Genomic DNA, 24,831 nt, shown 5'->3' on the forward strand with positions numbered 1-24,831 from the left:
ATTGGAATCTAATTGAAATTTATCGATACAATTATTCGAAAGATATTTTTTTTTTTTTTTTGGTTGTGCTTTCGCAGAAAAAGACATAATAAGTAGATAACCCCTTCACCATGAGATTATGCAAATTCAGGCCTAGATAACCTCTTGACGTCCGCAACGCACACAAATCAAAGATAAGCGGCGCAAAATTCCACACAAGTGGATTTATGAAGAGAATAAGAGAGACCCCATCGAAAGAGGAAAAAATAAATTATATAATCCAATTTTTTTCCCTCTTTTTTTCACTCTCGTGGCCTTTTTCTAAAGAAATACTTCGAAAAAAGATTCCGTTCATCCTTTCGAGATATGACTTGCTTCTCTCTTTCTTTCTCTTCTTCAAAACACACCTAGACAATATCTCCCAAACCTCTTGTCCTTCTTTTACCGATACTGTACTGAAGATATCGGTTTCCACCATTGTGTGGGTCTTATGCATACGATGTTTTTTCAGAGGGGAGTTTTCGAAAAATAAAATGAAAGATAATATTAGATCCGTTCCTGTTACAGCGCGAGCTCTTGAAGATGCGTTGCAACGGGTGCACTATCTTTGCAGCCCGCGGGCCAAATATGCGGGGATTTTGCCTTTCGCGGGCCAGAAATTTCTATAAATCGAGTGGCCATATGAACCACGGGACATTACAGTGATTTTCGTCGTCCCAACTTTTTCATAGAACGTCCCATTTTTTCCCATATTTTCAACGAGGCTACACTCGAATTTTTCGGAACATGAATTAAGATTATTTTCATGACATATGATACCTTTGGCAATTTTTGGCTGAAATTGGCAACTTTACTTCCCGTTGACATTTTTTTACTGTAATTGTCAACTTTACTTACCTTTGACAATCTTTATTTTGTAATTGGAAACTCCTTCCTTTCTTTCTGGCATTTCCTTTTAGCAATTTGTTTTTGGTTGTAATCGACCACTTTAGTAGCCTCTGACAATTTTTTGACTATAATTGTCAACTTCGCTTGTGTCTGACAATTTTTTATGATAATTGTCAACTTCATTTGCACTTGACATTTTTTTGGGCGGAGGACCGGAGGTTGTGCACCCCCTGTGCAACTACTTGTTTGAAATTTCTACAGTTCACAGGATTACATCAACGAGGCAATGAAATATAATTGCCAATCAATTCAGAAAGCATTAGTTAAAGTAATTATGCATTCGTGACATAAAATGGCTCAAGTTCTCCTTTGAAATTATTGCATTTGCAATTATATCCATCGCATAAAGATCAATCATTTATTATAATCGTAATGTTATTGACATTCGATTTATTACTGAGCGAGATGATACTACTTTACTTGCAATAAATTATGCATTTTATAGGGTGGTTCACATTTCACATACCAGTTTGTGTTCGTGACTCTTTTTGAATGCATGTGCGCATGCGTTGTAGGTCTACACCATAGTTTCCCAACCTTTTCTGTCCCATCGCCCCCTTCTTCAGAATTTTTTTTCTCCCATCGCCCCCAATGCAATCTAACCCATAGGATCCTATGTTATACCCGTAGCTTCTACCGTCCCCCTAGAACTTTCCATCGTCCCCGAGGGGGCGTTAACTGCCACGTTGGGAATCACTGGTCTACGCCCTTCGAGAGCTATTCAATTTGCATACCATGCACCGTTACTTGGAGTAGGTGCGGGCACTACGAAAAAATCTTCAACTTCTACATAACAAACTTCAGAGCTATTCATATGAAGGATATGTTATCTCTCAAGTACTGCATGTTGAAGTCGAGAAGACAGAACTACTAAATGGCCACTGAAAGAAGCCATTATGTGCGATATTGTCACTTTAGCTGCATAATTACTACAAACGAAGTTTTTAAATAGTCGATGATACTTCCAAACTTAATTATGAAGAAAGTATGATTAATTACGAATCATCTTATGTATTCGTTTATTGTTTTCATTGTTTTTTCATTAGGATTTCAACTCCATTCCTAATTTAATTCAATTTACACATTTCTTATCATGTAAATTAGTCCAATTTATGTTTCCAGCATAATAAAGTTGATTTTTTTTTCACAAAAAAGAATACTTTTTAGTCATTCTAAATTTCTGAATTAGTTTCATCATGAAAAAAAAATTAACTTAACATTTTGCGTTATACTCTAATTATGCAGCATGAGTTATTTACCATCTACATATTTTTATAACATACATCGAATTATATATGTACGTACATACATAGAGTGTCCCATAAATTCGTTAATACTTTCAAAAATCATGAAATTCGAAGGAATTGGTATATTTGAATGCGGTTTTCAAGGAAAGTTATTCTTTTAAACGGGAATATATATTTTTTTTGGTACCCTGTATTTTGGTCTTACAAAATACAGGGTGTACGATTAGCAGCTCATTTCTGAATTTTCCTATTATTAGCATATACATAAGGTTTTCTATTGTGATCGCTCCTAACGAAGGGCCTCAACGTGAACAGCACAACATTTCAATTCAACTTCTTACAATTCTCTTTCCTGTGGAAACAACGAAACGACCGTGTCTTTTCGACTCCCACAGCGCTCCAATGTTGCTACTCAAAAGAGAACCCTGCCCCCTTTAAATTCAACAGTTTCACATTTTATCCAACGCCCAGAAGATCATAACTGCCCTTCCTACAGCAATTTACATATATTTCTTCACTAGAAATATGTCAGAAGAAGATATAAACATGCATTGCAGCCTTACAAATCGATCGCCAAAACCTAATTGCTCTCAAACTTTCTCCGCTTTGAAAACTAACGACTTGCTCCCAAACTTCAAAATTCTGCAATTTAATGCTGACAAAACCAGAGCAGCCATGGCAACACTTCCTGAAACCACCAGCAAGGAGGGAATAGACATGATACTACTACAAGAACCTTATCTGCGTGGCAACACCATAAGCGGAATCCCTTTAAAATAGACAAGATGGATGTCAGGAGACGGCAAAGCAACCATCCTGCTCACGGAAAACAACATAGAACCACCTAACATACTTTATTGGAACCATACAGTAGCCATAAAAATTTTCACGAATGAAAGAGATGTTATACTTGTCAGTGGTTATACGCTTACCCCCGCGCAGATATAAATTTAACTCTTTTAGAGATCACAAACATCTTTCATGGAGCAATATTAGTGGAGGCAGATCTAAACGGAAGACACACATTGTGGAATTACTCAAATAATGACGTAAGAGGTAAAAAAGTATTAAATTTGCTAAATGAAGAACTCATCGTCATCAACAACAGCTCCAACTCCCTGCCCACATTCGCTCGCAAAACTGGTATCGGCTGGCCGGACCTCGCGTTCACAAACTCCCACGATCTAGCCTAGATTGTCACCAGAACAGTCAGTGATATAGCGTCGCTAAGTGTGGACATCAATAGATCTTCATAGGAACAGTAGGTAGAACCTCTCAAAAAGTATGACAGAATCAGATATTAAGCGACAACAAGAAAACTTATATCTTTCGCCAAAAAAGTGAAACCACTGTTAGTCTCAGCCTCCTGTGAGCTTCGATACTGACACAATTTCCAAGCACTTAACCACATCACAAACTTCATTCTAGACGATATAGCCAACGTCTGCTCGACGACACAATCTCTCAACACGAATCTAAAAATAGACCCGGGTATACTTGGTGGATAACCAACTTGGCCACGGAGCGAAAGAAACTCCGAATCCTAAGAAGACACAGCAATAAAGAACCACCAGGTCAGAAAAAGATCGACCTTAATCTATCGTACAGAAAACACCAAGCGAAATATATCCAAAATATCAACAAAGCTAAATCAGACGCTTGGAAACTATTTTGCGAAAGATCGACTTCCCCGTACGGGCAACCCTTCAAAATAGCTAGAAAATTCAACCCTATCCACCCTCAAACCTTCAGGCGTAACTTGAATACTGATGACACAATCGAAGCAGCTCGTCTCCAACTAATACTATATACCCGGAAGATCAGCATACAATTTTCTACTACACAAATAATACCAGAAGGAATCAACAAAAGATAAATCATTCTCTATGATGGAAATCGATAGAATAATTACACACACAAGCAACAACAAGGCACCTGGTCCTGATGGTGTTTCAAATGCTACCATCGAAACCATCCATAAAACAACCCGGAATTCCTTCATAGGCAACCAAGTGTCTGGAACTCAGAAAAGTACCTAACCGATTGAAGGAGGGATTCAATCAATCAAGCCCTCTTTTGACAAAACTTTGAACTGAAATATACCAATTTTTCTTCTGGACAAAAAAAAAATCCTTCTTCGGTAGAATAAGTTTTTTCCAAACGGCATTCAAATATACCAGTTCCTCCAACATTTATGAATTTTTAAACTATTTACGAATTTATGGGACACCCTGTGTATTCATTAGCATGTACAAGCAAATGCAGTGAGTTGAATGCCAATCATAAAGACAACGAAAAGATTTAAAGTAAATTCAATCTCTCTCAGTTAAGTCTCCAAAATAATTTTTCCCAGGTCATATAAATTTTTTTTTTTAATTACATATTTTCACTTATATACTTCATTAAAAATATTAAATTTGGCAAACTTCTACAATTTCTCCAACTTGTTTGGTGATTTATATAGAATCTTTGCAAAAGCATATGTATAAATTATTTTTATGAGAAAATATTATGCAGTTATGCAAGATACATATTATATAACGACAAATTATGCATTATTATAGGTTGAATTTGAACAGTGTACACTTATTTTGGAAGAGATAAAAAAATATCGTCCCTATGATGTGCAAACTCAGAATTTATTCTATTTTCTTTTTATAATTAATGAGGGTTTGATTAATTAATGAATCCTTTCGGGAAAAATTACATGTAATTTCAGGAAATATTATCTAGATAACGCATACGCATCGTACCTACTTTTTCTTTATCTTTTCCATTGGCATAAACAGAAATACAACCATTCGTTTAACACTTGAGTGAAATAACATTAAAATTTATTTATTCTGAAAACACATTATTCAAAAATTAATTCCTTGTGATTTCAATTTCTTATTGAGTAATTTATCAAAATCTAAAATTACCATTTTGAAGAAAATTCCAGCGTTTAGAATCAAGATTTTTCTCTCTTTATGGAAAATAAATACATTTTCATTCCAATACAAATAAATGATACGCAATGATTTTTCTTTTCTTTTTTTTTCAATGTTTGAGTCCATAAAAAAAAAGAAGATATTTTCACTCAGACTTCCTAGAAATGATCAAAAAATCTTTCTTCAGAAATCTAAATTTTTCCAGCTTCTCCTTTCTTGATCCTACAGTAAATCCCACCCTCGAACAACCAATCACAGCCGTCTTGCAGTCCGTCTTCAACAAGCAGATTTTTTTTTTCTTCCAGACTCTACTTCATCTTTAATAAATCAGAGGAAAAGGCTTAAGAAATTGAAAGAAAACTATACGAGAAGTATATACACAATTTTAAAAGATTTATTTCAAGGGGAAAAATATACTCCATATTATTAAAAAAATAATAATACTCGGAAAGTGCTCTCAGTATATGAATTCCATAGTGCATATAAGCTTATACGTATTTCTCTCTGGATTAAGGGGCTTTTGCCACGGAAAATATGAATTAAATCCTACATTTTTTTTTCTAAAAAATACATTAAAAAAAAGCAATTACGATTTATTTTTCCGAAATATATGAGAAATAGAAATTTAAAAATTTTTTTTGAATAGCGAAAAACTTTTTTCTGGTTTTTTTAAGGGGGAGGGGGAAAAAACGTCTTTGTTCTTTATTGCTGAGTTTTTTGAATCTTTTCCATTAAAAAAAATTAATATTAATTTCTTTTTTTCTTAATAGACGATGGCGGCAACCAAACGAAATGCCGGGCTTACTTCCGCTGTTCCTCGACAGTCACTCAACGACGAAGAGCTGGTGAGAATTCATTTCAATTCAAGATTTTTTTTTTTTTTCTTTAAAAACTTGCTTTTGTCATGAAATTTTTTTTTCCTCTTTCGATACACATTTTGAAAAAAGAAAGTATTTAATTTTTTTTTTTTTCATTTTACTTGTGTAATCTATATTTTATTTAAATTCTTTCCAAGATGCTCGTTTAAATGGGAAAGAAAACGATTGATGCTTCTTTTGTTTCCGAAATTTCTATTCTAAAAGTAATCATTTGTGTTTTTCTCGCGAAGATAACGTTTTTAGTAAGAGTTAATTCATGTTTTTGTTTTATTTTAAAAAAAAAAAAACTTAAATGGCTGAAAGTAGATTATTAGATGGTTTAAATGTTTGGATCATTAGTAATGAGAAAGGAAATATTTTTATTGTTGTTATCATTATTATTAATATCTCTGGGGAACTTCCGTTCTTCTTTTATGTAATCAATTTTTTTTTCGCCTTTTTTTCCAAAAAAAAACTTAAAAATAATAATTTTTATCTTTCTTGATTATTTTTTTAATTATTACATGATCGTGGACATTTCTCTATCTAGAATATTACATTAGGAATATATTTTAGAAATTTAAGTTGAGACTGTTAGAAATTAAGTCAATACGTATAAGAAATCCGTAATAAAATATCTGTTTATATTAACGAGGTTGAAAGTGATATACGAATTCATTTGAATCCAGATGTTTTTTTATGATATGCAGTATTGTACTGAAATACTTTATTTCAATATTAATTGGGTATCGGTTTTCAATTGTGTTTCATTTTTCTCATCCTTGAATAAGCAGTAAGGTCGTAGTTTAAAACAGTATAAGCATGCGAAATCGTTAGAACACATTACAAAAATGGTTCAGGTCTCTGTCAGAGGTTAGGCCAGTGTTTCTCAAACTTTTAACGCTGCTGATCCCCCTTGCCTCGATCTACGTTCATCCGCGATTCTCCAGAATATTTCAGCGACGAAGTACTTCAAAGCATTGAACAGGCACACGACTATATCAGCTGCTCGCCGTGTGTGGCACCCCCTGACATACAGTTGTATATGTAGAGAGAAAGATGTCCTCTCCAACTTTGTTTTAATACAAGATATACAGGAAACTGGCTTGTACAGATGCTGATTTTTTAAAAAGAAAAATTCGTCTCTGCCTCCACGGGAACTCGAACTCCAGTCGCTCGTATCATCGACAAGTTCTCTACCATCAAGCTAAGAAGACAGATGGCGTACCTCTTCCTTGGAGCCTGTATATATGCTGAACGTTACCGTGCGATCGACAGTGACGAAAATCAGCTAATTGATCGTCAATGACATCGAGGTCATCAGAAGGCGACATATATGTAGGGAAAGACGCAGAGATGAATTTCTATATTTCCAAAATATCAGCATTTATACATATATAACCAGTTTTTCATATAACCCCTAGCATAGGCTGGCAATGCCCTAGGAGCCATGACGCAACACTTTGAGAAATACAGGTGTAGACAAATGGTGTTTTCAGCAGTGAGAGTTTGAACCATTGTTTGTTCGTGTTGGTATTCTCATCGACCCACATCGCAGGGATCCAGGTTCGAACCCCAGAGAGAGCACGGTGTTGGTCAACTGAAGTTGATTTTCTGTGGTTTTCCAACTTCGAGACGTGAATGCAAGCCTATCGCCCATTCAAACAGTCCCTCCACAGACAACGCGCGCACAATCAGCTCCACAGTTTTTAAAACTCAGACATGATACGAAACAACAAAAATAACCTTCCACGTTGTTGTTTTCGAATTTGAAAGACAGATGGCAGCACTATTTGAACACGTAAAAACATTCCTCAGATACAAACTGCACGCTATGTACAAAACACGGCACATTCTGACATGTACCAATTCGTTAAAAAATTCTCAATGGAATATTTACGAGGTTCAGGGGCAATTTAGTAATAGTAGTAATGGTGGTAGTGATATTTTGAAAAGCACCATGCAATGAATTTTGACACCAGAACTGCATTGCAGGTTCATTACACTTTTGATCTGGTAAACAATTGTGACGTGCTCCTGCCAACCTCGTGTACTGCTGCATCTCAACTAACTTAAATTTGTATACTATACACTGTCAGACCAGACATGGGCCGGGCTCTGTCCCTTCCGTTATATAAGCCCTTTACCCGTGTGGGTTGGGCAATGCTGGCGAGTGTATACTATACACCGTCACCCATATATAATATAGAGAGCTAATATAGAGTCCTCGCCTGGAGCGGTGGGAATCACCGAAGTTTTGTGTGTGTGTGTGTGTGGTGAGCGACGAGAGGGGCAAATGTCCAACTCCGCCAGCCTGCTGATGCCAATGATACAATTTTTTCACTGAACGGCGGGGCGATCACCGCCATCGCCCTCCACCTGTAACCACCTATGCTGTGACCTACGGCGACGCTGCTGATCCAATGAGGGGAAAAATCGCTTCAAACTTCGGATACATCCTCTATAGCCCCGTTCACATGTGCAATAAAACATCCCGGGAAGTTCCCGTTAACGGGGATTTTCGCTACAAACCATTCACATGACATTTAGTTTATGCCGGTGATCCCACTTTTCTTTCCGGAAGTCGTCACTGGTTACGTGGATTGAAAGTAAGTGCTTGATTCAAGATGGCTGACGAAAGAAATTACAGTAGTTTTCGCGCTGCAAATGATTATGGGAGAGAAGATCGGTGTCGAGCACCAATCCAGCCCAAGCAAGATGGGCTTTTTTTGATGAGCTTCTCTCCCACCTTTTTTTTTCCCTACGAAGGGAAAAAAGTTGCCATGCCGATAATTACCACCAAAGCGACCCCCAATCTTGCACATGTGAATGGGGCTTATAAGTAAAAATGTCACACATATGCAATACACAGTACTGATTCTATTGTTTTGAGACATTGGCTGGGCCGATGATAAAATATCCTCCAACCATTTCGGAGTCTGTCTAATAGAAGTAATGATGATTACCTGGCGAGATACTTGATGACAAAGACCGGCTCTAGTGTATAGTGCGAGCGAAACCCTAGACTAAAGTAATGCAGCCAATTTTGAAAAATGTTGATTTTGTTTGAATGATAAACATTGCTGTTTTTTCTCGTTTCTCTTGTAGAAGACACATGTTTACAAGAAAACCCTCCAGGCACTGATCTACCCAATTTCAAGCACCACGCCACACAACTTTCAACCATGGACGGCTACTTCGCCTACTTACTGTTATGAGTGCGAGGGGCTGCTGTGGGGCATCGCGCGCCAGGGCGTGCGGTGCACGGAGTGTGGTGTGAAGTGTCATGAGAAATGCAAGGACCTCCTCAACGCAGACTGCCTGCAACGTGAGTTTCGATTTTATTAATAAGATTTATATTCCGAATGCATTTGAGCATAACAATATAGGATTTATACAGAATGTTTCATAAAAATTCGTAAATAGTTAAATATTCATAAAAATTGAAGGAATTAATACAGTGGTTTCCGAAAACATTATTCTCTTAAAGGGGGATTTGTTTTCGGTGAAGAAAAAAAAATTATTTCAAATTTTTGTCAATATATAGCCTGAACGAAAGCTAATCACTAGAAATGTGCAAATCAGAATCTTACAAAATGCAGGGTGTACGATTAACAGCTCATTCCTGAATGCTTACATAAGGTTCTCATTGTGATGTTGGCATTGGTAGATAAAGCACTATTGGTGAATTTTACCTCAACCACGAATAGACGGCTGATGCTTTCTGAACGGTACGGACACAGACGAGTTAGAAGAAAGCTTCGGGTCCAGGCTTCTGTAATTTTCTTTTGTGCAGCACCTTCTTTTGACCAAAATTTTAACTAAAGTTTTTTTCCAGTACCAAAAAAAAGTTGCCTTTTGTGGGAAATAACTTTTTCGCAAACCGCATTCAAATATTTTAAAAATTCACTAATTCCTTTAATTTTTATAAATTTTTAAACTATTTACAAATTTATGGGACACTCATTACTTTAATTTGAGGTTTTTAACACATATATAGTCAAATCTCTCTGTGATCGGACACAAAAAAAATTCGAAATAAAAAGTTTACGAGAAATAGAGTTATTTTAGTAAGAAAAGAAAAAACACGCCAAAAGTGGCGAAAAATTCCATTGATAACGGCAAATAATATGGCATATTATGATACATAAACAAATGACAATAATTTCTTAAGTAGGCTACACCAGCGTTGGCATTCTTATCATTATATATATAAAAAATACCGTGCATATTTTACTGCATGCTATTGAGATTATTGGCCACACACAATCACACAGTATATAGTTCGAATTTTTTTCTGTTCAATTAAATTTTATTTACACTAATCCGTAAACTCAGACTGATGCATATTTTTTGCTCTTTGAGAGCCTTCACGATTCCATCTATACCAGCAGGAGCTGAAAATATTTTGGGCCCTATATATTCTCAGTTTGCTCAGAGAAAAATGGCGCAGAGTTTTCACAGCACGAGTTCAGCATTTTTCACGGTGATTTTTTTCTGATTCCTCTGGAGTATCTTCTAGTGCAGTGTTTCTTAACCTTTTTCAGCTCGTGGCCCCCCATGGATCACATTTTTTTCTCGTGGCCCCCCCCCCTGTCCTATCCAGGGGCCCCCTCTACCCTCATCAAAGAGGGAGTTCCAGGAGTCAAATTATATGGTAAAAAAATGGTCTGTGTAAAATACGGGACGATCCAACGAACCTGCACGATAACTCGACCCTCCCAACACATCAACCGTTGTTCTGGCGGCCCTCCATACTTAGCTGTAAATAACAGCTTACATATGAAAATCATAGCACCAGATCCCCTCCCTCCATTATAGACATGAAGACCCGGGTCATACCCACACAGACCCAAGGGTTAAGACAAGGGCGTAGCGGGGGGGGGACTTGGGGATCTGGTCCCCCCCCCCGAAATGTGAGAAAATGACCGAAAAAATGGAAAAAGATGGCCAAATTCATTGTTCTGTCACTTTGGTCCCCCCCCCCCCCGAACGAAATTTCTGGCTACGCCCCTGGGTCCCGTGGGATGCCCCTGGGACGGATCTGACGGATTCTGAAAGTAGTAATATTTTTCAACCATGTTTCATTTTTAAAGCTTTGCTTCTGATTTTCTCCCGTGGCCCTCTTAGAACATCCCAGGACCGCAAGGGGGCCACATGGCCCCAGGTTGAGAACCACTGTTCTAGTGTATTTTTGTCACCTGAGTCAGCCATAAATTCAGCAATCATTTCGGTATCCGTAAAGGTGCTGCAAGCTTGTAGTGAACTGTCCATTTCCACAAAATCAGAGAATGAAATTTCTAATGTCAAACGTTTGTTCCCTAATCTTCTGAAATTTCCTCTTTAGCATTTTTCTGAGAATCGTTGAAATTCAAGTGAACCACCAGATCTGATCCTTCATCACTGAGATGAGTGATTCCAAACCCGCAGCATTGAAGCAATTTTGAATTGCTTGTTGGCTGACTTTTTGCCGTTCTGACCAAGCCATACACGAGACCCCCTCCAGGCCCTGTCAATAATAGTATCCGCTTATAATTGACAAAGATCCATCAATACAATAGGTTATAATACGAATAATCCTCTTATCAGTTTCTTTCACCTCCGGAGAAAAGCCAGATTTGCGCGAAAGAAAAGGGAATTATAATATTATTATTATAATTTATTTACTATCATTGAGCTTGGCCTTCGAGATAGAGAGTTTTTCGGAAATTACTTCGAGACAGAGAGGTGAAAATGCATTGGTTTAATACAGTAAATGCAAGGGTTTTTTTTATTTTTCGAAATATAGAGTTTTCGAGAATGAGAGGTTTGACTAGTGTTTTTTCTCTAACATTATTTATTTCATGTGTAGGTGCTGCCGAAAAAAGCTCCAAACATGGAGCTGAGGACAAAGCAAACAACATCATTATGGCCATGAAAGAACGAATGAAGATTAGAGAACGAGATAAACCTGAGATATTTGAGCTGATCAGGTAAGTGACCCCCTAATCGATCACCTAAAGCTACTGATTATATTCTTCGGTTTTTCCTTGAACGATTATTCTGATTTCAGATCAGCCTCGCGCATGCGCGTTTAATTATATCCCCTGCGTATTTCGGTGGTCGGGTGATTCCGATCCAGTTCAAATAAAGTTGGCGCGTGTTTGGAGGTATGGATGGAAAAAGTTGACGCACGTCACAACAACAACAACATTGCGCATCTTGGAGAGAAATGAAAAACTTAAGAAAAAAAAAATTCAATACTAATTCCACGTGATCGATTATGTGTCATGGTGCTGAGATTCTGTGAAGTTCGGCCAAATATTTCAGGAATTTCTTGAAGCGGAACAGAGAAAATATTTCAGGAATAGCTCAAAATAAATAAAAATAGGATCGATTCACACACGTGATGCTACGCGACAACGTCTTTCTCTCTCTTCACTCTAAATATTTCCCACGGTGGCACTTCTAGGGGAAAACACCGGTAGAACTCGGCAAATATCCCTTCCAATAGCCACTGGGGGATATAGATAATAGTATACGACACACTTACATGACCATCCTCTCTTATACTTTTCCTTCGATATCCACCATTTCAACTCCACTTTGCACTGTATGTCGACAATTTTTAGTCGGTTTTCCTGTGTTTTTTTTAGCAATAAGCAGCAACCTTAACTCAATGAATAATATGAGCCGTATTGAAGTGTTTTTATATAGCGCGTACCTAATACAAAAAAATCCCTTAACCATTTTTCAAAGGCCAACTTAAGGAAGATGGAAGCGTCGACAAAACTGTCCTATATTTTCCTATATCAGCGTTCCTCAACCTATGGGCCACGACGATGGCATAGGTGGTCTACAGACAGATCTGATGCGTTGCTGCCGACAATGAAAAATTATTCAATGCTGTAGTTGTAAAGCCGCGTTCTCCTAGGGACAGATTTTCCGCGCAGAGTGCAACGTGAATCGCCCAGCACGACCAACGTCATCTATAGATAGATGACACGCCGTCCACTCACCAATAGGAAAGAAGTATGGCTGTTTTCCAACAGAGCGCAATATGCCTCAAGCCAGTGCTTACGTTGGGCGTGATTAACCAACTGCTTTTGGAGGAGTCAAATGCGTCGGGCGCAGCGCGTCGCCGATCTGTTCACTGTTGTTGTGTTTGAAAAATGTCAAAAATAAATGGACGTGCAGACAACAGAACGGATGATTGGTAACGCTAGGAAAACACAAACGCGTAGCGTGATAAAGTTTCATGTTTCTACTGACGCGAAATGGTTCTATTCGGTTCACGCTGCGCAAAAAACCTACTCTTAAAAATACCCGGCTTATTTGATGATGGCCGCTGTGCGGTCGTGTGGGCATCGTGCTAGACTCTCATCGTGAGGGTCCAGGTTCGAACCCCGTTGGCGGCACAGTGTTGAACACACTCGTCCGAAGTTGGTTTTCTGCGGCTATAAATGCGAGCCGATCTACCATTTGAAAAAGTCTCTCCGTAGACTTCCAACGTAGCACTTACATAATATGAAAATAAAAGCATTTACCATCTCTGCTTCAAATATGGAAGACAGATAAAAGCACCAGCAACAGTATGAAGCAGGCACAATTCTGACAGCATAAATACGTTAGGATCATACATATACATGCACTCACAGAAGACGTTTCGTCATGTACTGATTCGTTAGGAATTCCGCAGAGGTGTAGTAGGAGTTGTAAGTGATGTTTTAGTTTAGTGATATCCACTGAGTTCAAATAAAATATATACCTTCATACTTAAAGTTCATCCAGTGGCGTCAGATTTTTGAATCAAGTCGAAGGGGACCCATGCCACAAATTACCTTGGGTGCTCGAGCATACCCGGCTCCATATGCCACTAGATTCACCATACTTCATAGTAAGAATTCAGGAAATTGCGATCCTTATAATCCGGGGTATAACTTATTTGCAAGATTTTTTAACACGTTAACTGGTTAAATTATTTTTGGCCCACCGGTAAAAAGGAAAAATGCTTTTTCGTGGGCTATGACCGATTGTTTTTTTTTATCAATTATAATGGCTCCTTTATGCCCTTTCTTTCGATCCAGTAGTTTAGATTTCTTACAAAATAGCCTGCTTATTTAAATATTGATGATAGAAAAAGGAAATGAAAGGCTACTGAGAGAGAAAATCGCGCCGTGAATCAACGTGTGGTGCTCGGGAAAAAAAAAGTTTAACACGTAATACGGGACGTAAGTGGTCCGTCGAATTGTTTCAGACATTTTATTGGTCCTAGGATTCAGAAAGGTTGAGAAACGCTGTCTTATATGCGGAACAGCAATTGGAAAAGCTATGTTATTAAGATATGTTAAGAAAAGCATTACTCGTGTTTAATCTATTTTTTTTTCAATTAATTACAATTGGGTACTTCTAATGCACTCCGGGTAATGAATCGACTGGTATATGGTTGGCATTCCCTAGATTTCCTGCAAATTTTTTTTATTCTTTTTTTCCTCATGCTAGTCACGTCCTTGTGGATATTTCCCAAAGGAGATAAACGTGAGAAAACTCGATCTTGAGAAATTGAAGTTTGTCCTCTTCCCTCTGTATGCCTATACACAAGCATGGCCTGGTATAGAATGGAAAAAAAAAACACCGCATCCAATCATCTAATGCATTCCGGGCTGAATCTTTCTGTAAACTCGAAAAACACTTGCTTTCTCTTCTCTCATAGATACATATGAAAGACATACGTCGGTGTTAAAAAAAAAAGAGAGAATTTTACATAATTATATTTGAATGCTAGTAAGTACTCACACACGCACAAAAATTAAAAGCATCTAGTGCAGTGTTTCTCACCCTTTCTGAAAAAGGTTGTTCAAGTATTACGCCAGCATCGATGCTGGGGAGGGGGGTTTCGGATTTCCTGACTTCTGGGGTCTGAATGGAGGGGGGGGTCTGAATGATACTTACATCATCAACAACCCTTTATGAAATATTCCTAATGGCATCTTACTCGGTGTGCCAAAAATGATCAAAACCTTTCACTCGTTTGTGGGCAACTAAACCAACATTATCCCTATCGATAAGTCCTCTACTGAGTCACTTTAGTGATCTGGACATGTGTCCGCCGCTCAAAGTCTCTGAAAATTGTGTCACGGGCAGCTTAAATGCTCTGGAACAGTGCTGCGCGTCACTCTTTTGATCCGTAATTACGCCACGGATTTCTCAAGTAATCTAAGAATGTGCAGCGGGTAACTTGAGTGACGTAGAACCGCACTGGGGGGCCGTTTAAGTGCTCTAAAACTGCACCATATATCACTCAGGAAACCTCTAAATGTGCCACGGACCGCTTAAATGTTCTGGATCTGTGCCGTGGGTCACTTAAGTGATTTATGAATGTGCCACGGACCTACTTAAGTGACCTGAAAATGTACCACGGGTCACGTGATCTGTTAATGTGCCACTTAGTTCATTTTTACGAAATTGGGTTTGAAGTGGCGGGGGCCACAGCAAATAACTCCGAGGACCACATTTAGCCCACGGGTCATGGGTTTAGCATAAATGTCACAGAGTGAGTCGCAATGAATTTCTTTAAAAGAAATTTTTAGTTCTTAGCCTTCAAATAGCATTTACAGAAATTTACAGAAATTGATTATAATAACACATCAAGATATTTCTTCCGAAATTTTAATTTGCATCAAAAAATAAATTTTGGATCGCCTGGGGGGGTGCTTGTGCCCGCATGCCTCCGCATACCTCTCTAATCCCAATATGAGTGAGTTATGAGGTAGGGGGCAGAGTTGATGGAATTTTTCTGCCGTGGTGTCAAAAATGGCTAAAATTGCTGGCGTAATATTTGAACGGCCTCAAACAGTGTCTAAAAACTTCTGGCCCGTATTAAGGGACATACCTATAATTTTCATTGTTTCAATTGTTTTTAATCATTCGTCCCGTTATTTCAACTACACTTTTATTTTAATTTGTAATGATTACTAAAGTCGTAAACACAGGCGCACGCATACTATAAATGCTACGCTAAAAATTCTAAACCATAAATGATAATTATGAAAAAAATTATAAATATTCATCTCACATGTTTTTCAGGTTCAATGTTTTTCCCTACAATTTTTCAGCAATTTTTAATTACGGTAGGTGGTTTGGCAAGGTTTTTTTTATGACAATATCCCGTATTTCACGAATTATTATATATATTTTAACTCCCAGTTTATCTTATCTTTCTTAATGAAATATGGTCATCAGATCATTTGAATATTTTTTCGTAAAATACTGTGCATTTTTGTTAATTGCGATTTGTAGCCTTTTATTTCCACACCCTTCAGCAATTTTGGCAGCAATCAGCAAGTTGCATTTAAAGCAATAAATTGCAATTTTTGGCAATATTTTGTGATCGCAATTTCCTGCATTCTTCTCGATGATATTTGGTGAACCTAAATATGAAGATATACTTTTATTTTAACCCATATAAGCATCACTAATATCGATTACAACGGATGAATAATTTGACCACCTCTGGTCCGAGGACGATAGGTTGAGAAACGCTGGTCTAGTGCTTTCGAGTGGATGTTAACATGACATTCCCACACATATAAGTGTGTATACAGTGCAGGTGTTTCAGTCTATGACAGGGGTGCACAATCTTTTCAGTCCATGGGCTAGATACAGTTCCGTCTTAACGCATGGGCCCACCTGGGCACTGCCCGCAAATTTCATGAAAATTAGATCTGATTAAAAATTTTGAGAGTAAGCATTAAAATTGATAGGCTGGTATATCTAGCTGGGTTGGAGGGCCTGAGAAAAATCCCTTCACTTGGGGCTCCATCATGCTCTTAAGATTGCCCTAGCTGTCTGCTAGTTGGTAGGAAATAAACTGGTGTATATGATGTGACAATATGACAAGTATTTTACGGGACATTCTGGTAATTTTGACCGTTTTGACATTTTTGATGAAATATCCACCTTTTTTTTCGTTTACACAACGAAGCTAACACGAGATTTTATTCTTTGTTGAAATCCAAGTCTGAGATTATTTTCAGAACTTATAATTTATGTTATGATGATTTATGACTCTAATCATCATAATATAGTCACATAAATCTCAGATATATGCGTCCCACATACACGTTTTATTTTGTGAATTATATTTTAATTTATTGCGAATTGCAGTAACCCTCTATTTCACACCATTGGAGACTTTTCAGCAATTTCAGGGTTTGGCTGGAAACTTTACTTACTTTTTGACAACTTTTCTTCCTATAATTGCCACCTTCACTTACCTATAAAAAAGATTTGGCGATAACTGGGGGGATTCCCCGTATGGATCCCGATTTCAAGAATTTTTATGAAGTAAATATGGTTAGCCAAGGTATATATCGGGTTATGTATCGATATTTTTCTACCGGAACACCTATCGAGGCCTAGATAGAACCCCTTGGTGGGCCGCATTTGGTCCGCAGCCAAAAGGTTGTGAACGCCTGATCTTATTTGTTCTTCTATTCGTATATTATTCACCTTCCTTGACAACAGGCCGTTTACACGCGTCAAGTAATTTCGTAGAACTAAATTTTGAATAGTCAAGTACTTCAAAAGTGTACGCAAACGTTAAGGGTCGTTTACACGGGTTCAATTGTGAAGTTGTTAAGTAGACAAGTAAGATAGAATCCGATTTATTTTTTTAGTTAAGTAGGCCCTAGGTGCACGTTCCTGTGGGCATGGCCTTCTAAGGTCCGTTTACATGCGTCAAGTAATTTTTTGTGAAATAGATAAAGCGTCGAATACTAAGATCTATTTCAACGTAATTAACCGAGTATTGAATGCCCATTGGATAATACGAGGCCGCGTCCACTAGCTCATGCGCAGAGGGCATAGGCGGGATAGACTTAGAAGTTTAGGGGTTACGGTCATTATTGCTGGGGGGGAGGGCATGATGATGACGTCAATTCATCTATACATATATGAATTAGATCAGTCGACTTCACCTTCGATGCTAGGGGGAGGGCAATGCCCACCACCCCGTATCTCCTCCCAAAAGTCAGCAAAACACTGACCCCCTCCCCCCCCCCCCCGTGTCAGCAAAATTTCATCAGCAGCTTAGAATATTTCATATCTTCAAAAGGGGTGGTGAATGACGTAAGCAACCTTCAAACCCCCTTCCCCTTTGTCAGCAAATTCGAACACCCCCCCCCCCCCCCGATGCTGACGTAATACTTGAATGACCCCCTACTTGTGAACTTGACAACAACTAAACCCGTGTGAACGACCCTTAACGGGTGCTACTTTTCAAAGTGCGTGACGACTTAAAATTTAGTTAACTACTAAATTACTTAACGCACGTAAACGGGCCTTTAAGAGCCTGATTACCAATAGATAGCATTCACAATCTTCCTGAAAGGTTCAATTGAGATTAACCGCTCACACACTGGGAAAAAACCCTTCTTTTAGCTCACAACATAAGAGGACGCAGAGAAATTTCCTTTTAGAGTGTATAAGTACTGGCAATCGGTAATGCTTCGTAATTCACGTGTACTCTGTTTAATTTTTTTCTCTCTCCTTATATTATTTCTATTTCTCTATCCCCTTGTATGTATATAGCTTTCTTTCCCTTCTTGGTTTTATTATTGAGAAATTGTTCTTAATATTATTCATATATTCCTTTCCTTTTCCTCAAAGCATACCACCCATCTGTACTGTATCTTATGCTTTTATGTCTTGGATTCTACATCTGAAAAAACAAAAAAACACTTCTCCATACACATAATCTTTCCTTTTCCTTCCTTCTCTATTTTTCTTTGTTCCATTTCTTATGTTCCCAGTTTCTGATCTATATTCTTTTCTATTCCCCGGTTTTTCCGAAAAGTACGTCTTCTCATAACCTTATTTATTATTCCTTAAAATATTCCTTAACTTTTTCTTCTACCGTTGTTTCTTACTTCTTTTGTTTTACTCTCTTCCCTCTCATTGTTTACTTGCGTTTTTCCATGGCGCTTTTCTTGTTTGTTTTCCAATGAAATCGCTAATGCTACTTTTTATTTAGTTATTACTATATTGCTTTCCTAAAAAAAACGTTAAAAAGCAAGCTTTCCTTCTATTCGTACTCATCTCTCAGCAATTGCTTTTGTCTCATCCTCCTTGAACTGAAGCTTTTCACCTACCCAACTGTTTTGCTTTGATGTTTCCCCCTTTAGTGATCTTCTCTTATTTTTCTAATTTCTATCCCTCTGTTTACTTATCCCATTACTTTAGTATCCCAGTTTCTATCCAATGTCCACGAATAATTGTTTCGATGTACTCTATTATGTCTGTTTTGTCGATCGAGTTCAAATATCTTCTCGTGTGATTTTCTCGCTATAAGGCCCAAACTATTGTCTATAAAAATGTATATTATTGAGATGATGTCTTGAAAGCAAATACACACTTAAAGGCCACGACACACTACACTGACGTGACGCCATAATCATGTCATGCTAGTACATTTTGTTTCGACCTTAAGTCCTATTTACACGCTCCAAGTAATTAAGTAGTCAAGTGATTTAGTGATCAAGTACTAAAATCTGTTCCAACGTAGGTAATCAAGTAGTTAATACTCATTGTGGATAATATGGAGCCACGCTTATTTGTGGATACGCATAGGCCCTACTTAACCGAGAAAAAAAATAAACCGAATTCTATCCTACTCAGCGGCGTCGGAGCCGGGGGTGCTGTGGGTGCTCCAGCACCCACGGTAATTTGTGACATGGATCCGAGCACCCCCAGAATTGATACAGAAATTAAAAATTTCCGATATAAAACTAAAGACGAGCACCCACAGTTTCGAAACACTTCCGACGCCCCTGATCCTACTTGTCTGTTTCACAACTTAACAACTGACGGCTCTTACGTCTACACATATTTTAAAGTACTTAACGACTTAAAATTTAGTTAACTACCAAATTACTTGACGTGCGTAAACGGGCTTTTACCCAAAGGACCTGCTTATTGTTCATGGAAATTGACTCCTTCCAAATCTAAACACACTTGAATAAATTCCTCTAAATTCTCGAATACTTTTCGAAAAGCGTTGACGATAACAGCTTTACTGTCTTAATCTCAACTTATCCTTCACTGACATGGCTCTTATTGCATCATTCAATTGTTCAATTGTGCTATTTACGCGGTTTATTTATTTATTTTGTTACTTTGCCCTTTAATAGGCTCTATAGAAGAAAGTTTGCTGGTATTGGATCGACAAATACATATGACCAAAGGTTTTTTAGATAACTCTGTCTTCAGAACAAAAGTTTCCATTTATTTGATCATTTTTGTCGCACCACGGGCATTTTCTGCACACGAGGGCTAATTAGACCGGGACCTACAATTTATTGCCGATTCCGAACGGCAGGCTTGTTTTTTTATACTCGTCGAGAGGTTGGTGCGCTAACCTCCTCGATGGGGGACTCCCTGCGGTAGCAATTTTTTGCTGCGGTCAAGTCGCCGTTTTTTGTTGTACCCCTGTGTCAGGAAAGTTTTCTGACAAGGACGAACCGGGTATCGAACTCGCGACACCTCTAAACATCCTTTGGTACTTTAGGCGAGTATCTTATCTACCTGGGCTACCGCGCCCTTTCCATTTATTACATGATTCGAGGCGAGACATTTTACTTCACGTCAACTCTGATCGTATCGTTATAAGGCAACTTACTGCCGATTGAATTCGATCGGAAAGTACTCCTAGAATATTGAACTCCAAGAATGTACTAGAATGTTTATACTCCCTTTGAATAGCCAGGTGGGAGGGCACGTGTTAACTTGTTGTATTGTACTTTTGTCCGTTCCTTGAGCACGGAAACTTTAGCGGTGGCATATTCAGAATGCGCCAAGCTGTGGCATGCGACTCACAACTGCCGAGATTCGTGGATGAGAGGAAAAGACAAATGAAAAACATTGAACGAGTCCCTTATATCACGTTTGAGTTCCGCATTGTTGATGGTACGTGATATAATATTTTCGCGTCAACAATAGTTTGAGGCCATATATCGAGAGAATCGTCCCGTATGACTTTCCATTCAAAATCTCATAACCTATTCCATTTTCGGTGTTCTGTTTATCTCTCTATAATTTTGCCATTTAATTGATCACAGGTTCAACTTCAGTAGATGATCTCTTCGGTAACAGAATTCTAGCTTTCTATTAGTACAATATTCATTTTTTTAAGGAAGAATGAGCTTTTAGTACATCAATATTTTCATACATATTTATAATAACGCATGAAATATTTCACTTTAAAATTTTGAAATTTCTAACGTGAAATCAGGGTCGCAACTACAAGCAAAAATGCACCCTGCCGCCCAAGGCAAGCACTCACTTTGGCAGTCCCTAAGCTTTCTTTCTTTCTTTATTTATTTAAAACCGAGCACAACTCAGGTCTATCACCATTTATGGACGATTTACTACCTAGTGAGTTGTTTTTGAAAGTACAAAGAGAGTGAATTCGTTTCCCCCCCCCTTCCCCCAGCATGGTACCTAAGGCAGCAGAACTACCGGCTCTTCACTAGCTGCGGCGTAGTTTGAAATGCAAACTAGTATGCATGAATTGAAACTAAATAATTATAAACCATCTTGAACGATATTTTCATTCTTGAGTTCTGTTACCAAATGGGTCATCTCTGATCGATACCTTGTCCCCTCGTTGCTTCTTCCATGATTTTTAATTGACTGAGTAAGCTCAATTACTAACTGTAAAAGTTTATTTTCTTAAACCTGCCCTCGGTGTACACCAACAACAGAGGAGTCTTCGCCATGGATCCTACAATACATCAGGGTCACATGAAAGCAGTCAAGCAAAGCGTCCTGGACGGGACGTCCAAATGGTCTGCCAAGATCGCTATCACTGGTACGTTATCGGGGTCGGTGTGTGTCCGTTGGAAAAAAATATGTATATTAACAATGAGACACCACTGCACCAGATGTGACCTATGTGCAAAATGGAAAAGTACCCGTCCGCTGGCTCTGCATCATCTATGTGCATTTTTCCGTGTTTCAGCTTTTTTTTTTTCTATGTGTATATGCTGCTATATTTGTACATAACTTGAATATGATCCCTTGAATCATTTTTCCATTTCTTTTTTACATCCAATCCTAGCATGTTGATGTTGTGATATTGTGTGTCTTGTATTTAGATTGTTATTATTTTTCTTTTATAAGTTATCTTTTTGTTTTTTTTTTCCTTTTCCCATGTCTGTTGCTGTTGAGTGTTGTATTTGTTTGTAATGTCCGTGTTTGCAGGCTGACCTTTGGCATCGACCCAGATACACATGTCGACGCCATGGATCAGGGAGAGGCTCAAATTTTGGAAGGCACAAGCAAGTGGTCGGCAAAGATTGCCATCACAGGTATTGCTAAGATCCAGGTTTGGAAAAAATAAGACAGAAAACAAATGAAATTTAGAAAAAATGAACTAATACACGGCTTTTTTGGGGACGAGATCCTCTTTTTCTCCTTTACTTTTACTTTCGTTGGTGGTTTTGTTTCATAAATTCTATCGGACACTGACACTTCCTCAGAGATTTTAGAAGGCACTGGTGATTTATTACTATTATTATTTTAACTCATTTATTAGAACTAGTCTTTCTGGTGGATGTTTTTCAAGTCCCTTCTTGTAACATAGCATAGTTATTTCAGTAGCTTCACTGTTAATGGAAGAGCTATATTTCCTACCAATTTAGTATTAGAAAAATGATGTAGCTGGTGTGATTAAGTAATGACCTTTCAGTTAAGAACGACACTGATATGCTACATTCACTGTAGTTGAAGCCAAACTTTGGAGAAGGAGACGCTTGAAGAAGTAAGCATTAAGGTCGTCCCTTGTTAGACTAAACTCCAAAATATCGAATACAGTGTGAAATCCCTATATAACGATACTCTGCGGACAAAGAAAAAATATCGTTGTATAGGGATTATCGTTATATTGAGTATCGTTTTAGTGAGACTTCACTGTATACGTATGTGCAGTTAAAATTTTATGAAGCAGGGCAAATGCCCATTATCTCATGTTGAAATCAAGCCCAGATTACAGTGTCTGGGGCCTTATGTGATTAGCCGAACAAACCAGCCAAATATTTTCTTCGATAATGCATAGAGAGATATAGATTTCGGAACGGCTGAATAATCTATGAAGTCGTATAGACCTACCTCTTTAATTCGCAAGACTGAAGGGAGACATGATCCATAACGTGGATGGACCTCGTCAATCATCTTTGGTCTGGTTGGCCTACCACCTTAGGTGCTTATCGTTAACGTCGCGAAATCGTGGCTATATACGACTTATATGATGATGCTAAGAAAAGGGTTATCATTCTTTAACTACTTGAGTTGTTTTACCGTTATATCTATCTACTCTATCTGTTGTGTGATCAGATAATAACGGTTTCCAGACTTAGTTAGCTTACTAATAACATAATAAATCAATGCATAAATTACCGGGAAAATATGAAATAAATGTTTATAACGTTATTATACACATCATTAACGCATAATTGATAATCTACCATACGAATATTGGTAAAAAGGAGTTCAATGGTTTAACTCAACGGTTCGATGAATCATTTTTGTCTCACTAAAAATAAAGTAAACCACAATAGATTCAGTTGTATGTATCGTGATAGCTTAGCATCTCGAAAGCCCTGGTTCCCAGAAGCCCCAATCCCAGAAAGTAGCAGCACAATGGTGGTCAGCTAGAATAAGTTTTCGGCTTTATGACTCTTCTATGGCTTCATATCACTTCTAAAGAAGACAGACAGACATGACCGCTCACAGAGACCATCTTAGGATGGTTTGCACGCTTTCCCAAAGAGATTGACGGTCTCGGAGAGCTCTATAGAAGACAGATTGCAGCAACGGCAAAGAAACGAAACAATCACAACTCTGACAACATAAATATGTTAGGGACCACACATACACTCAGAATACATACTATGCTATGTACCGATTCATTAGAAATTCAGCAGAGAAATGTGTAAGAGGTACATGTACGTTTAGTAGTAGTAATTTTATGACTTTGAAACGTGCATTAAACCGGTCTTTCCCTTCAAAAAAAACCCACATGGGACAATCTGGGAATGACACCTATAAGAACTAATATTTCAAAAAATTGTCTGTCTCTCACATCTGATTTGGAAAATAATAACTGTTAGATGGCAGCACCTGAATACATAGCATGCACCATTCTTGAATACATTGTTTAATTCCACATAAACAGAATACCGCTACTTTTTCGGAGAAAAAACTGTAGTAAATTGCTTTTATGGTGATAGACCGTGGAGTATTTTGTGTTCGTGCCTGAACAGTACTTTGATGAAGTAATTCGGCAATGTTCGATTTTTTTTTAGAACACCAATCGATTTCATCAATCTTATTATGATGAAATTGGTTAAACGAAAAAACACAAGAAGAAGCTGAAAAGGTTGCCCGTGTTTTGTTTCTCATTCGAATTAGTGACAAAGGGCAATTTCGGAGAAATTATATCAATAATTTTGAGCCAATCGGCGATGACTGGTATGATGTCCCGCTCGAACTCAAGTAAAATATGGCCAAATTCAAAGTCTTTGTTTGGAGTGGAAACTGCTAACTCTAAAAAAAAACAATTTCAAAAAAATGTCTTGGGATTGAAAACCCAATCACATCACTATTGATTTTAGAATTTCATCTGATTTTTTCTGAAAAATTGATTTCTAAAAAAAAAATGAATTCAGCTTTCGTTGAAAGTGTTAGGAAACAGCCGTAACAGTTAATAATCCCTGTATAATTAAGAAGCAGGAGAGAAATTTTGTCAAAGCCGTCTGCAACGAGGTTTGTTATTGTTCAAACAAATTGTCTTTATAAATTGTCCTAATTATAGGGCGTGTGCAAGCATTTGAA

The 24,831-nt window shown here is 37.8% G+C and overlaps 1 protein-coding gene across 3 annotated transcripts in view; it reads left to right on the forward strand.

Annotated features, from left to right (window-relative positions):
* Positions 1-24,831, forward strand: part of LOC149069322 (uncharacterized) — a 220,564-nt gene that overhangs the window by 150,947 nt on the left and 44,786 nt on the right. For 2 of the 3 annotated variants that reach the window (XR_016195044.1, XM_089249409.1), the window contains exons 4-7: positions 5,875-5,949; positions 9,070-9,289; positions 11,813-11,933; positions 22,201-22,307. Coding sequence is in view for 2 of the 3 variants with exons in the window: in XM_089249409.1 (XP_089105535.1) it covers positions 5,875-5,949; positions 9,070-9,289; positions 11,813-11,933; positions 22,201-22,307 (523 nt within the window). In the remaining variant the exon portion in view is untranslated. Of the gene's footprint in view, positions 1-5,874; positions 5,950-9,069; positions 9,290-11,812; positions 11,934-21,701; positions 21,809-22,200; positions 22,308-24,831 lie in introns of all 3 variants that reach the window. The other variant, XM_089249408.1, reaches the window with a different exon arrangement.

Source organism: Pholcus phalangioides, unplaced genomic scaffold (assembly GCF_987345545.1).
Source record: "Pholcus phalangioides strain wild (caught in Gottingen) unplaced genomic scaffold, Ppha-v1.0 ptg000022l_1, whole genome shotgun sequence".
NCBI classification, from domain to species: Eukaryota; Metazoa; Arthropoda; class Arachnida; order Araneae; family Pholcidae; genus Pholcus; species Pholcus phalangioides.